The sequence below is a fragment of the Mastomys coucha genome, unplaced genomic scaffold (genome assembly GCF_008632895.1).
Source record: "Mastomys coucha isolate ucsf_1 unplaced genomic scaffold, UCSF_Mcou_1 pScaffold22, whole genome shotgun sequence".
NCBI classification, from domain to species: Eukaryota; Metazoa; Chordata; class Mammalia; order Rodentia; family Muridae; genus Mastomys; species Mastomys coucha.
In genome coordinates, this window is record NW_022196905.1 from 232,894,091 (window position 1) to 232,906,245 (window position 12,155).

The window sequence follows — 12,155 nt, forward strand, 5'->3', positions numbered from 1 at the left end:
ACTCTCGTATGCCCCACTTCAGCTCAGGATCAGTTGTCGGGGACAGGTGGGACTCTGGGTTTCATCTCTAAGTCTCTCATGAGTCTTCTCTTCTCCCCTACTCCCTCCGTGGCCAAATTAGCTTCTTTTCTCATCACTGTGCAACCAAACACCTAACCAAGGCAACTTAAGGAAGTGGGGTTTATTTGGGCTCATGGGTGTGTTGGTTGGTTGGATGATAGATTTGGAATTTAAGATAGACTCTAATGAAGCCCAAATTGGCCTCACACTAGCTGTGTAGTCAAGGATGATGGTGAGTTTGGATCCATTTGCCACTGCCTCCAGGCTTACAAGGCGGCACTAGTCTATCTAGCCTCAGCCTGTGGTTTGAGAGAGAGATATAGTCCATTATTGTGGAGAAGGCACAGTGGTATCCTCACAGGAGTGTGAGGAAACTTCTCTCCTCAGCTAAACCTCTCTAGAAACACCATTACAGACATGCCCTTAGTTGTGTGACCCTTAGATGATTCCAAACGCAACCAGGTTGCCAATGACGATTAAACATCACATCCTGCAACTTGGACCTCAGCCATGTGTTTGCCCAGTACATCCAAGCTCTGCAGGTAGATTTTGGAGAGCAGGGTGGCTAATGAGAGGACCAAATAGCTAAGCTGAAGAAGAACTTGAAGCTAGCCAGGACAGGGACTTGTGAAGTAACATGCCCATGGTTTGTGTCGAGGGCCCAAATAGGACAGCCCCTACCCCGCAGCAGGAAAAATGATGTCTATGAACACCTGTGGAGACTCCCCATACAGAGAAGGGCTCCTGACACCCTCTCTGAGGTGCTTTTGTTACTTCTCAGAAGCCGAGGTATCATGATTGACAGATGAGAAACACAGAGTACAGAAAGTTCAAGGCCCTGCCCTGCATTACACAGCTACCCCAGCACTTACAGTTGATGTCTAACCCAGAACCATTGGGAAATAAAAGAGTCTTCTAAAAATAAATAGATAGATAGATAGATAAATAAATAAATAAATAAATAAATACTACATTATTTTAATTTCTGTTGAGGCCAGTTATATAACCTCAGTACTTTGGAGCTGAGACAGGAGGATTTCAGGTTCCAAGCCAGCCTGGGTTCCAAAGCAAGTTCAAGGCATCATGTAGCAAGACCCTATCACAACTAAAAGAAATTTAGTGAAGATGTTGCCAGGAGGAGATGTGGCTGATGTGAAACATGTGTTTTAAGAAGGATGATTGTTTTGTGGTAGAGGGAAACTTGTCTTATTTTAAAGGTCATTTGAGAACTGGAGGTGTAGCTCAGTGATTGAGCATAGTATGCTCTAGTATGGACAAAGCCTGAGAGTCAAACTCCAGTACCACGGAAATCAAATGCAGGTCATCATATTAATTGGCTTTGTGAAACAAGGCACTTCTTTAAAAAAAAATCCACCAATTTTTCTCCCATATATGTGTGTATGTGTATATGCACGTACATGCATGTGCACCTCACACATGTGGATACCCACAGAAGCCAGAAGGAAGATGATGTTGCATCTCCTGGAACTGTAGTTATGGGTGGTTGAGCTGCAGAAGCAACAAACACTTTTTAACTGCTGAACCATCTCTCTAGCCTCTACAAGGCAACTTTTAAAACAAAGCTCTCCAGAAAATTCCAAAGAAACAAGTGTCAGAGGTATAGGGCCTGGAGAACAGCAGATTCTGTTTCCAGCATCCATATGGCAGCCATTGATTAGCTGGAACTCCAGTTCAGGAAGTCTGGCCCTTCTATAGACACTGGGCACACAAGGAGTAGACTTCCACAGGTGTAAGCAAACACCCATACACATAACATAAAAATCTTTTTTTTTAATGTCAGAAATGTAGATGGGAAATCAGATGATCAGAACATGGTAGTTATGTTTCTGAAGTTGTGGCTGAGCCCAGGGATGCTATCAGGAGTTAAAGTAGGGATGAAATTCAGGTATCATTTCTAACATCAGATTCCTAAATCACAGGAGGAAAAGTGTTAGGTAACTGTATCCTCCAAACATTTGTCCCTTTCCCGGATCATTGTGAATTCTAGCTACCCTCAGCTGGACAATGGAAAGCTCATTAGTTTTTCTCTAACTCCTAAAAGCCTGCTAGAGGAAACTGAGTCCTGTGAGTGTCACAGATAATGGAAGTGGGTAATAAGGACACAGTAAACACTGGTTTACTGTGGTGATGCGGGTGCGGGGGACGAGTGTTGGTGATGCTTGTAGTAGTGAAACATTGGTGGTGTGGTGGTGGGCACGGTCACTCAGGATGGTAAGAATGCTTCCAGTGGTGGGCACAGTTACTCAAAATGATGAGGATGCCTCTGGTGGTGGGCAAAGTCACTCAGAATGATGAGGATGCCTCTAGTGATAGGCACGGTCACTCAGGTCACTCATAATGATGAAGATGCCTCTGGTGGTGGGCGCAGTCACACAGAATGATAAGGATGTTTCTGGTGGTAGGTATGGTCACTCAGAATGACGAGGATGCTTCTGGTGATGGGATACTGTGGATGCCATGGTGATGACAAGCAGCAGTGACAGCCAGTTTAGTGGCCACAGGGACCTCCCGTAGCAGGCAGACCTGTAGGTTGGTCCACCAACACTGTGTCTCACTTCTTACAGCCTCACAGACAACCTGCTGGATGACAGCGGGCTCAGGAGCCTTCTGGAGTGCCTGCCACAGCTGCCCATCTCTGGGTGGCTTGAGTAAGTGAACATCTCCGAGACAGCTATGGGATCCCCACCTTCAACAAAAGCATAAGTGGGTCTCTTTAGAGACCATCTCAAGGAAACCTGAGAACAAAAGCCAGTGATGAGAAGGGGTGGCTCTTAGCTGGACCTACCCCTAACAACCTCCTCATTCCCACCTGGGGTAGATTCTATGTCAGACACTCAAGTTAGGACTTGTGGTTGAGTAGACCTGCCCCTCCACCATGTCCCCTCACCAAGCTAGCTGGAGACTGGGAACAACATCCCATCCCTACCAAGTGATGCGGGGCTTCAGCAGCCAGGTCCTAGTTAGCCCCCATTCCTGAAACCCCTCTAACTCCATCTATGGAGCACAAGTCTGGAAAGGATCTTTAACAAGGGAGGATTCTGAGGAAAACATCTGCTCTCACTGCATCTCCTCACACAGTCTGTTGCTAAACAACTGAACTTGGTACTCCGGGAGTGTCTGATCCAACTAGGGCTGGAGTTGCCTAATCATTAGGTTCCTCAGTGTCCCATCCCAGCCACAGAAACTACAGGCTCAGTAAGGACAGCTCTTAAGGGTCATGTGCCTTCCCTGCATAGGGTAGTATCCCTCCTGCCTCTCTCTCTCTCTCTCTCTCTCTCTCTCTCTCTCTCTCTCTCTCTCCCTCCCTCCCTCCCTCCCTCCCCCCCTCTCTCTCTGTTTCTCTCTCTCTCTCTCTCTCTTGGTTTTTCGAGACAGGGTTTCTCTGTATAGCCCTAGCTGTCCTGGAACTCACTTTGTAGACCAGGCTAGCCTGAACTCACTCACTCACTCTCTCTCTCTCTCTCTCTCTCTCTCTCTCTCTCTTACCCTCCCTCTCTTCCTTCCTTCCCCTTCCTCCTTCCCCACCCCCTCTGCTTCAGTGTCAACATCTGGAGAATGGGTTCTTGGATATTGAAATGGGAGGGGGAGGCAAGAGGCAAGGGACACTGCTGAGCCCAGCCTCGCTTCTTCCCCAGCCTCAGTCACAACAGAATCTCTCAGGAAGGGATCCTGTACCTGCTGGAAACTCTGCCTTCCCACCCTCATATCCAAGAGGTCTCTGTGAGGTAAGCTGCCGACCACTGACTGACTGGTGGTGGGCTATACAACCCCCACATTCCAGCTTTATATTGTGTGATTTTTGAGTCTATCCCTGATGGGGTGTCACCAGGCATTCAGAACCTTTTCCTCACAGAATGAGGGTGGCAAAGATGTGCCTTGCTCTCTGTGGTCTCAGTCCTGTCTCTTCTGCATGGCCCTGGCCCCAGTGCCCTGGGTGCCCCAGAGTACTAGCTTGATACCTCCCTGCCCCTTTTTCTCACAGTCTGGGCTCTGAGCAGATCTTCCGAATGCGCTTCTCCAAAGAGGAAGGAGCCAGGACAACGCTGAGGTAATCCTGGGTGAACAGGGAAAAGGCAGGGATTCTGATCTGTGAGGAACCCATGGCTCCTTTACCGGGTCTCTCCTCAGATGGCCTGCTTCTGACACACAACCCAGGTTTGGTCTCCAGCTGAGCATTGATGTCCTCATTCCCTTCCCAACACCACACAAACTACATGATAACATATTATACAATACATCCAGCATGCATATGTACTAAATACACAAAGTATACATTACATACCCTATACATACTATCCCACTATCACACATAGACTATACAAACAAAATATACATGCCCTGCTTATACACTCCCATATGCATACATGTATAGTATACACACACACACACACACACAGAGCCTTTGCTCTCCATCCACCAGCATGCCCTGCCTGATGCTGAGTGGGCCTGGCATCCTCTTGTCTTGCTAGTTCTCAGAGAAGACTCTCCTAACCTTTTAAGAACAGCTTATGTGGCAGCCCCTCCTGGAGGCCTGTGAGAAGCCAGCAGCCCTGATACCAGAGTGAACCTCTTTGGGGGGTCCTGCAGTCCCTTTTCAGGGACAATGACCTAGCTTACCTGTAGGCTGAGGACCACAGGACCACAGCCAATGCCCAGCCGTTGGCCAGGCTCACCCTCCACACAAGGAGCCTAAATTATCCCATTAGTCATAGAATCAGGCTAACTCTGCCAAAGCCAGCTTTTCCTCCCCAGAGATAGCCCAGCCTGTACACTGTGCTGGTGTAGTCATGCTCCATGAACGACAGACTCACAGCTCCTAAGACAAGAGTCAATACCTGTCAGGCCCCAACCTAAGCCTGTCCTCTGGGAGACCAAGAAGAGAGGCCAGAATCCCAAGCCTCCTCAGGCCCTGCCTTCTTCTGCCCTTAGGCTATGTGAATGCAGCTTCAGGCCTGAACAAGTATCCAGATTGGCTTTCAGCCTGAGCCAGGCCCAACAACTGACAGAGCTCTGGTGAGGGACAGGCCCAGCCCTTGGGGGTAATGATAGGTGGGGCATCCTGCCTGCCTGAGCCATACCAATAACCGATCTCTGTCCCTAGGCTGACCAGGTGTCGCTTGGGCCTGCCACAGCTGACCATGCTCCTGAACCTGGTGAATCGGCCTGCAGGGTTGCTGGGCCTCAGGTACCCACCCACATCTGGGAGGGGAGTGGGGGAAGAAGATGGGGTCCTCTCAGTCACTGCCTGGCCATTTCCTGACTTCAGGAGCCCCGTTCTCTGCCCTAGAGCCATGCCAGGCACAAGAAAACTTTCCATGAGGAGAGGGAGGCTGTGCTTTGGGGTTTAAAAAAAACAAACAAACTGTGCTTTGTGTGTAGCTCAGTGAGTAGAGGGCATGTCTACCATTTACGAAGCTCTGGGGTTCATCCCTAACGCCACAGAAGAAACCATAATTAAAATCAATTAAAAATAATCAAAGAATGTTCTGAAGGATACCTAATGGAAGATAAAAATAACATTAAAAAATAGCTTACATGTTCACCATAATGTAAAAGCATTCAGAAAGAGAACATTCTAAAAATGGAGAGAGAATAATCTTTTAAAATTCACATTCCATTTCCTGCATTCAATAATTGCTCATTTTCTCCTATGTTTACTTCACATTTGTTTGGCTAAAGTACTTTAAAGTAAAATACAGAAGACCTCGTAAAAATATCACTTCTAAACATCTTACTGGGAATCTCATTAAAAGTAAGGGCTGGGAGGTGGCTCAGTCAGTGAAATGTTTGCCTTGCCTCACAAAGACCCGAGTTCCAGCCCTAGAACTGAAACCCAATGAAAGAAAAGAGGGGTACAGCCCCAACATTAAAGAGATGGAGATGGGGGTTCCCTGGGGCTCTGTGGCCAGCCAGCTTAGCCTACTTGACAAGCTCCAAGCCTGTCTTTGAAAACAAGATGGATAGCATCTGGGGTTGTCCTCTGGCCTCTGTGGGCAGGTAGGTATGCACATGTATGCACACAAGCACCACACACAAACAGGCACACAACTACTTTTTTGTGAGGGTGATAAACCAACATGACCAAAGGCAGCTTAGGACAGGGTTTATTTGGCATACAGTTCCAGAAGAATAAAAGCCTCTCATGGTGGGGACACTCGGCAGCAAGCAGCAGACATGGCTGCTCCAGGAAGCTAGGATATCACAAACACAAAGCAGAGGAAGAGACCTGGAAGTGGGGTAAGGCTATGAACTCTCAAAGCCCACCTCCAGTGACATCCTCCGATAAGGCCATACCTCCTAAACCTTCCCAAACAGTGACAGCTGGGGACCAAGTGTCTGAACCTATGTAGGACTTGTCTTATTTAAGTCGCCACAGCAGAGGAACATAAACACACATTTACGAATAAAGAGATAAGGATTATAGTTGAGTCAGGACACCTGAAGAGTCTACTGTAACCCTTCGGGGCATGCATTATCTGGTTTAATAGGAGATTCTCACGTGGTACTTCAGTCTCACAGTTGGTTGTGGGGTTCAGGCCCACACAGGCTCCTGGGCATTCCTGGTTCTGGGCTGTGACTACCCATCACAGTCAGGGCTGTGCCTCTCCACTGCCTTACATGCCCTGGAGCTGACCATGGGCAACACTACACATCACTAACGATAGCCCCAGGAAAGGCCTGAGAGCTGATTATTCTTACTTTTTTTAAGATTTAAGAAATAACATTTTTGTTTGTTTTTAAAGACAAGGTTTCTCCTTAGATGGCTCTCCTGGAACTTATTCTATAGACCAGACTGCCCTTGAACTCAGAGATCCACCTGCTTCTACCTCCCGTGCTGGGATTAAACGTGTTCAACACCCCTGCCAGGCAGAAATGACATTTCTTAAAATTATAATACAATCAGTCATGAGACTGAAATTCTTGCACTCAGGAAACAGATGAGCAAAAGATCAAGGACAGCCTTGGCTACCTAGAATGTTTGAAGCCAGCCTGGTCTACATGAGACCCTATTAAAATAAAATAAAATAAAATAAAATATAAAATAAAACAAATAAATAAATAGTGAAATAACAACAAAAAAATAACCAACATAACACAGTTAAGTGTACAGCTCAGCAGTATTAAAGACTTCCACCCTGGTGTGTAACCAATCTTTATCTTGCAAACCTGAGAAAGTTCTGTCTCCAACGAACAGCTCCTCATGTTCTACTTACCCCAGCTTGGGGCATGAACTGTCTGTGAACCGGACTCCTTCCACTACTTCCTGTAAGTAGAATCACACTGTCCTTAGCCTTTTGGGACTGCCATCATTCATGTGGCATGCCTTCAAAGTTCCCACATGTTGTTGCAAACGTGAGAACTGTCTACCATGACTGACTAGCAGCCCTGCATATGGGTACCCCACAGTTCACTCATCCTTCTGCTCGTGTACTTGTGTTGCTTTCACCTCTCAGCCATGTGCTGTGAATGTTGTTGCACAAATCGGACTTCGTGTCCCTACACTCAGTCCTTTCCTAGACTGCCCAAATAACACCTTAAAATTAAACTTTCCACACCTAGAAGTAACATTTTAAGAATTGGCAGAAAATCCAGACTAGCGTAAAGGAAAACAATGTTTAAAAAAATAATAATGTGGGCTGGTGAGATGGCTCAGTGGGTAAGAGCACTGACTGCTCTTCCAAAGGTCCTGAGTTTGGTTCCCAGCAACCACAAGGTGGCTCACAACCACCTGTAATGAGATTGGACGCCCTCTTCTGGTGTGTCTGAAGACAGCTGTGGGGCCGGAGTGAGCGGGGCTGGAGTGAGCGGGCCCAGAGCGAGCAGGCAGGCCAGCAGAGGTCCTGAGTTCAACAGCAGCCACACACATGATGGCTCATTGCCATCTGTATGGCTACAGTGTACTCATACACATAAAATAAATAAAATAAATCTTTAAAAAATAATAATAATAATGCAACTGAACTGTAAAGCAGGAATGTTTTAAATAACTAAAATCATTTGTGCATTTTGTACCAAGTTTAGACAATGAGCCAGTAGGTGGAAGCTCATGCCTTTAATCCCAACAGGAGGCAGAGGCAGGCAGATCTCTGAGTTCAAGGCTGGCCTGATCTACAGAGTGAGTTCCAGGGCAACCGGAGCTACATAAAGAAACTCTGTCTGGAAAAAACAAACAACATAAAACAAAGTTTACAAAATGTAAAAACCAAAATCTAGGTCTGGAGAGATGGCTCTGTGATTAAGAGCACTGGCTGCTCTTCCAGAGAACTTGGGTTCAATTCCCAGCACCCACATGGCGGCTCACAACTATCTATAACTGCAGTTCCTGACACCCTCGCACAGACATTTATGTAAGCAAAATACTGATGCACATAAAATAAGAATAAATAAATTATTAAAAAAGAAAACCAAAGTCAAAATAACATTGCTCATGAAAATTCTGCCATCCAACCCACGCCAGTTTAGCCCACACATTTCCTCATATCTGACTCTACCTTCTATTTTTTGGTATTTTCCTTTTTTAAAATATAACATTGAGGGCTGGAGAGATGGCTCAGTGGCTAAGAACACTGACTGCTCTTCCAGAGGTCCTGAGTTCAATTCCCAGCAACTTCATGGTGGCTCACAACCCTCCATAATGGGATCTGACACCCTCTTCTGGTGTGTCTGAAGAGAGTAAGAGTGTACATATACATAAAATAAATCATTTTTTAAAAAAAAGAAAAAATATAACATTGGAGTTATAGTTTAGGTATGATTTGGTTTTCTAACCATTATCACATAATTACTTGTATTAGATCTGAAAAATATTATTTCTAAACATATTCTTGGGCTGGGGAGATGGCTCAGTGGGTAAAACACATGGTTTGCAAACTCGATGGCCTGAGTTCAGATCTCTAGAACTGTGTAAAGCTGGTTACGTAGTGTGCCTCTGCCTGTGTCAAACAATGTAGAAGACAAGGACCTCCATGCACCCTCATATGTACTGTGGCATGCTTACAACACAGGAATGCACGTGTGTGCACACATGTACGCGTGCACACACACACACACACACACACACACACACACACACAAGATCCTCCAGGCTCCTCCTATCACCACTTCTCTCCTAGATATGATAAGTTGATACTCACCCCAGGGGTCTTTGTCTGTGTCCCTTCCATGACAGGTTGGAAGAGCCCTGGGTGGGCTCTGTCAGCTTATCATCTCTAATGGGAGTCTGTGCCCAGGCCTCAGGATGCCTCACTGAGTTAAGGTGAGTCCAGGGAAGAGGCCCCGGGAATTTCCCTTCCTATGATCATGGCAACCACCCCTTGCCCCTGGTATCTCGTCCTGTGGATTAACATGCCTGACTGGCAGAGACTGCTGGGCATACCCGAAGAGCTATACACATTTGTAGAGTCTCGTGCAGTAGACAGGCCATCATGTCAAAGGAAAGTAACTCTGAGTTCAAGGTTCAGGCAGGCATGCTGGGAGATCCGTGCTGGTTACCCAGAAGTGGCTATTTGGTACAGCTAACATGCCCTACAGATTACAATGGTGGGGGTAATTGGGCACAAGGTTGCAGTTGGTTAATATGTGATAACAGGTCGCACCCTGGCGATGTCTGGCTCTTGGTGTCACCTCCCATTTTTGAAGTGTCATTGCCCTTGTTTGAAGCTAGAGGGTCCATTGTGCCACAATCTAGGAACAGAGAACAGGCAGATACAGGCCAAAACAAACTGTCACCCATCTCACCCATCTCTTCTTCCCTCAGCATCTCTGAGATCCAAAGGAAGCTGTGGCTCCGGTTGGAATTTCCTCGCCAAGAAGACAATTCAGATGCCATGGCTCTCAGGTGGGACCCAGCATCAGGAGCCTCCAGGGAGTGAGTGGCGGGTGGCACTGCTTAGACCAGTATTTCTCATGCACCCGCTCAGCTTCTTTTGTGCTCAGGATCTTTTGATAAGTGGCCTTTCTACATGCTGGGAGGTCCACTCCTTCTCCTTCCATCCCCCACTCCAATTCAATAGCTCCACTTATCCCCAACAACTTTTTATTTTTAAGATTCATTTATTTATTTTATTTATATGAATACACTGTAGCTGTCTTCAGATAGATCAGAAGGGGTCATCAGATCCCATTACTGGTGATTGTCAGCCACCATGTAGTTGCAGGGAATTGAACTCAGGACCTCTGGAAGAACAGCTACTATTCTTAACTACTGAGGCATCTCTCCAGCCCAACTTTCAATTCTTCAAACATCACCTTGCCGTCTCTGACTTCAGACTCTGCACAGGCTCTTCTTTCTGCCAAGAATCTCTTTTCCTTGACTAGTTTCTTCCTCTCTTGTCCAGTTATACTTTTTCATGCTTCAAGTCTAGGTTTAAATGGCCCCATTTCAGCTCTGACCCCTGACAGCCAAGACTTGGCCAAGTCTCCCCACTTTCTACTTTCTACTCTCATAGATGCCTGGATTTAGGACATTTCAATCTGAATGTCACATTTTTTGGACATTGAAATATCACCTCTTTTGAGCAGATGTAGCTCGGTATGCATACATTCTAGGGAATAGAGTATGCCTGGTTCTCAGGCCCAGCTTACCTCCTTGTCTATGCGCATCCCCACACACTCAGTGATCTCCCTGCTGTGCCCGCTGCCCACCTGGACCATTCTTCCCAGCGGATCTTGTAACTGGGTAGTAAACGCAGACTTTCTTTAACCAACATGTGTTTCCTACGCCATGAGCATGAAAGCAGGGGTGGGACTTCCATCATGGACCAGGCACTGCAGCTACTCTCTCTGCTTCCAGGTTGGCTCACTGTGACCTGAGGACCGACCACAGCCATCTTATGAGACAGTTGGTGGAGACATGTACCAGACTACAGCAGCTGAGGTTGGCCCTGCCAAGGCCAATGATGGCTTCAAGTTCACTGATTACCCTAGTGTCTTCTTGGGGCCACATTCTTACTTCCCTGGGGTGGGACTCCTACTTGGGCCAAGGGCCAGAGACTCAGGGATACCCAGGGAAACTCTTAGAGGGACCCTCTCTCATGGTGACCCCCGAGGTGTGTCTGACACACAGTCTTCTAGAATACTCGTGGCCCTTTTCAGCTTGTCTCAGGTTAGCTTCAGTGACGATGGTGGCACCAGATCCAAGCTGCTGCAGAACATCCTGCTATCAAGTTGTGAGCTGAAGAGCTTCGGGTATGTGGACTTGTACCTTCACTGAGGCAAGGTGCCTCAGGGTTTCCATTGCTGTGAAGGGACACCGTGACCTCAGCAGATCTTATAAAGGACCATGTTTAATTGGGGCTGGCTTACAGGTTCAGAGGTTTAGTCCTTTATAGTCGTGGCAGGTAACATGGCAGCATGCAGGCAGATGTGGTGCTGGAGATGGAGCTGAGAATTCTACATCTGGATCCTCAGGTAGCAGAAGGAGACTGTGCCACTCTGGGAGAACTTGAGCATAGGAGACTTCAGGAGCCCGCTCCCACCATGACACACTTTCTCCAACAAGGCCACACCTCCTAATAGTGCAACTTCCTATGGGCCAAGCATTCAAACACATGAGCGAGTCTATGGAGGCCATTCCTATTCAAACCACCACAGCATCCTTGTCTATCCGTTCCACCTGTTCCCTGGTTCCCGGCCCAGAGGATGCTGGTCCCACAACTGTGCTCAGGTTCCAGGTTCCCAGAGATGATGCTAGGGCTGCAGAGGTCCAAAATGTGACCTTAGGAACACAGCCATACAACTAGAAATTTCCTTTCTCCGCACTCTGTTCTGTTTTGTTTTCTTCCGGAATAATTGCAAATAAAAAGTTACTAAGCACTTAGAAGACTGAGATAGGAGGATCTAGAGTTAAAGACTAGCCCAAACACACACACACACCACACACACACACCACACACACACACACCCCTAACACAAAACAAACAAAAAACTTGTAGGATTTGGAATTTATCCCAAATATCTCTGTTGATATTTTAATAGTATTCACTTCTCCCTCTCCTTCCTCCCCTCCCTTTGCCCTCCCTCTCTCCTCCTTTTATCCTTACTCCCCTTTTTTTCTTTTTCTTTTTTTTTTTTTT

General features: G+C 46.8%; 1 protein-coding gene across 3 annotated transcripts in view; it reads left to right on the plus strand.

The window, feature by feature from the left end:
- The window catches only part of Nlrc5 (NLR family CARD domain containing 5), a 95,068-nt gene that overhangs the window by 70,358 nt on the left and 12,555 nt on the right, over positions 1 to 12,155 (plus strand). For all 3 annotated transcript variants that reach the window (XM_031340910.1, XM_031340908.1, XM_031340909.1), the window contains exons 28-36: positions 2,646 to 2,729; positions 3,717 to 3,806; positions 4,064 to 4,129; positions 5,011 to 5,094; positions 5,183 to 5,266; positions 9,251 to 9,337; positions 9,839 to 9,919; positions 10,874 to 10,957; positions 11,176 to 11,268. In XM_031340910.1, the coding sequence (XP_031196770.1) occupies positions 2,646 to 2,729; positions 3,717 to 3,806; positions 4,064 to 4,129; positions 5,011 to 5,094; positions 5,183 to 5,266; positions 9,251 to 9,337; positions 9,839 to 9,919; positions 10,874 to 10,957; positions 11,176 to 11,268 (753 nt within the window). The remainder of the gene's footprint in view (positions 1 to 2,645; positions 2,730 to 3,716; positions 3,807 to 4,063; positions 4,130 to 5,010; positions 5,095 to 5,182; positions 5,267 to 9,250; positions 9,338 to 9,838; positions 9,920 to 10,873; positions 10,958 to 11,175; positions 11,269 to 12,155) is intronic.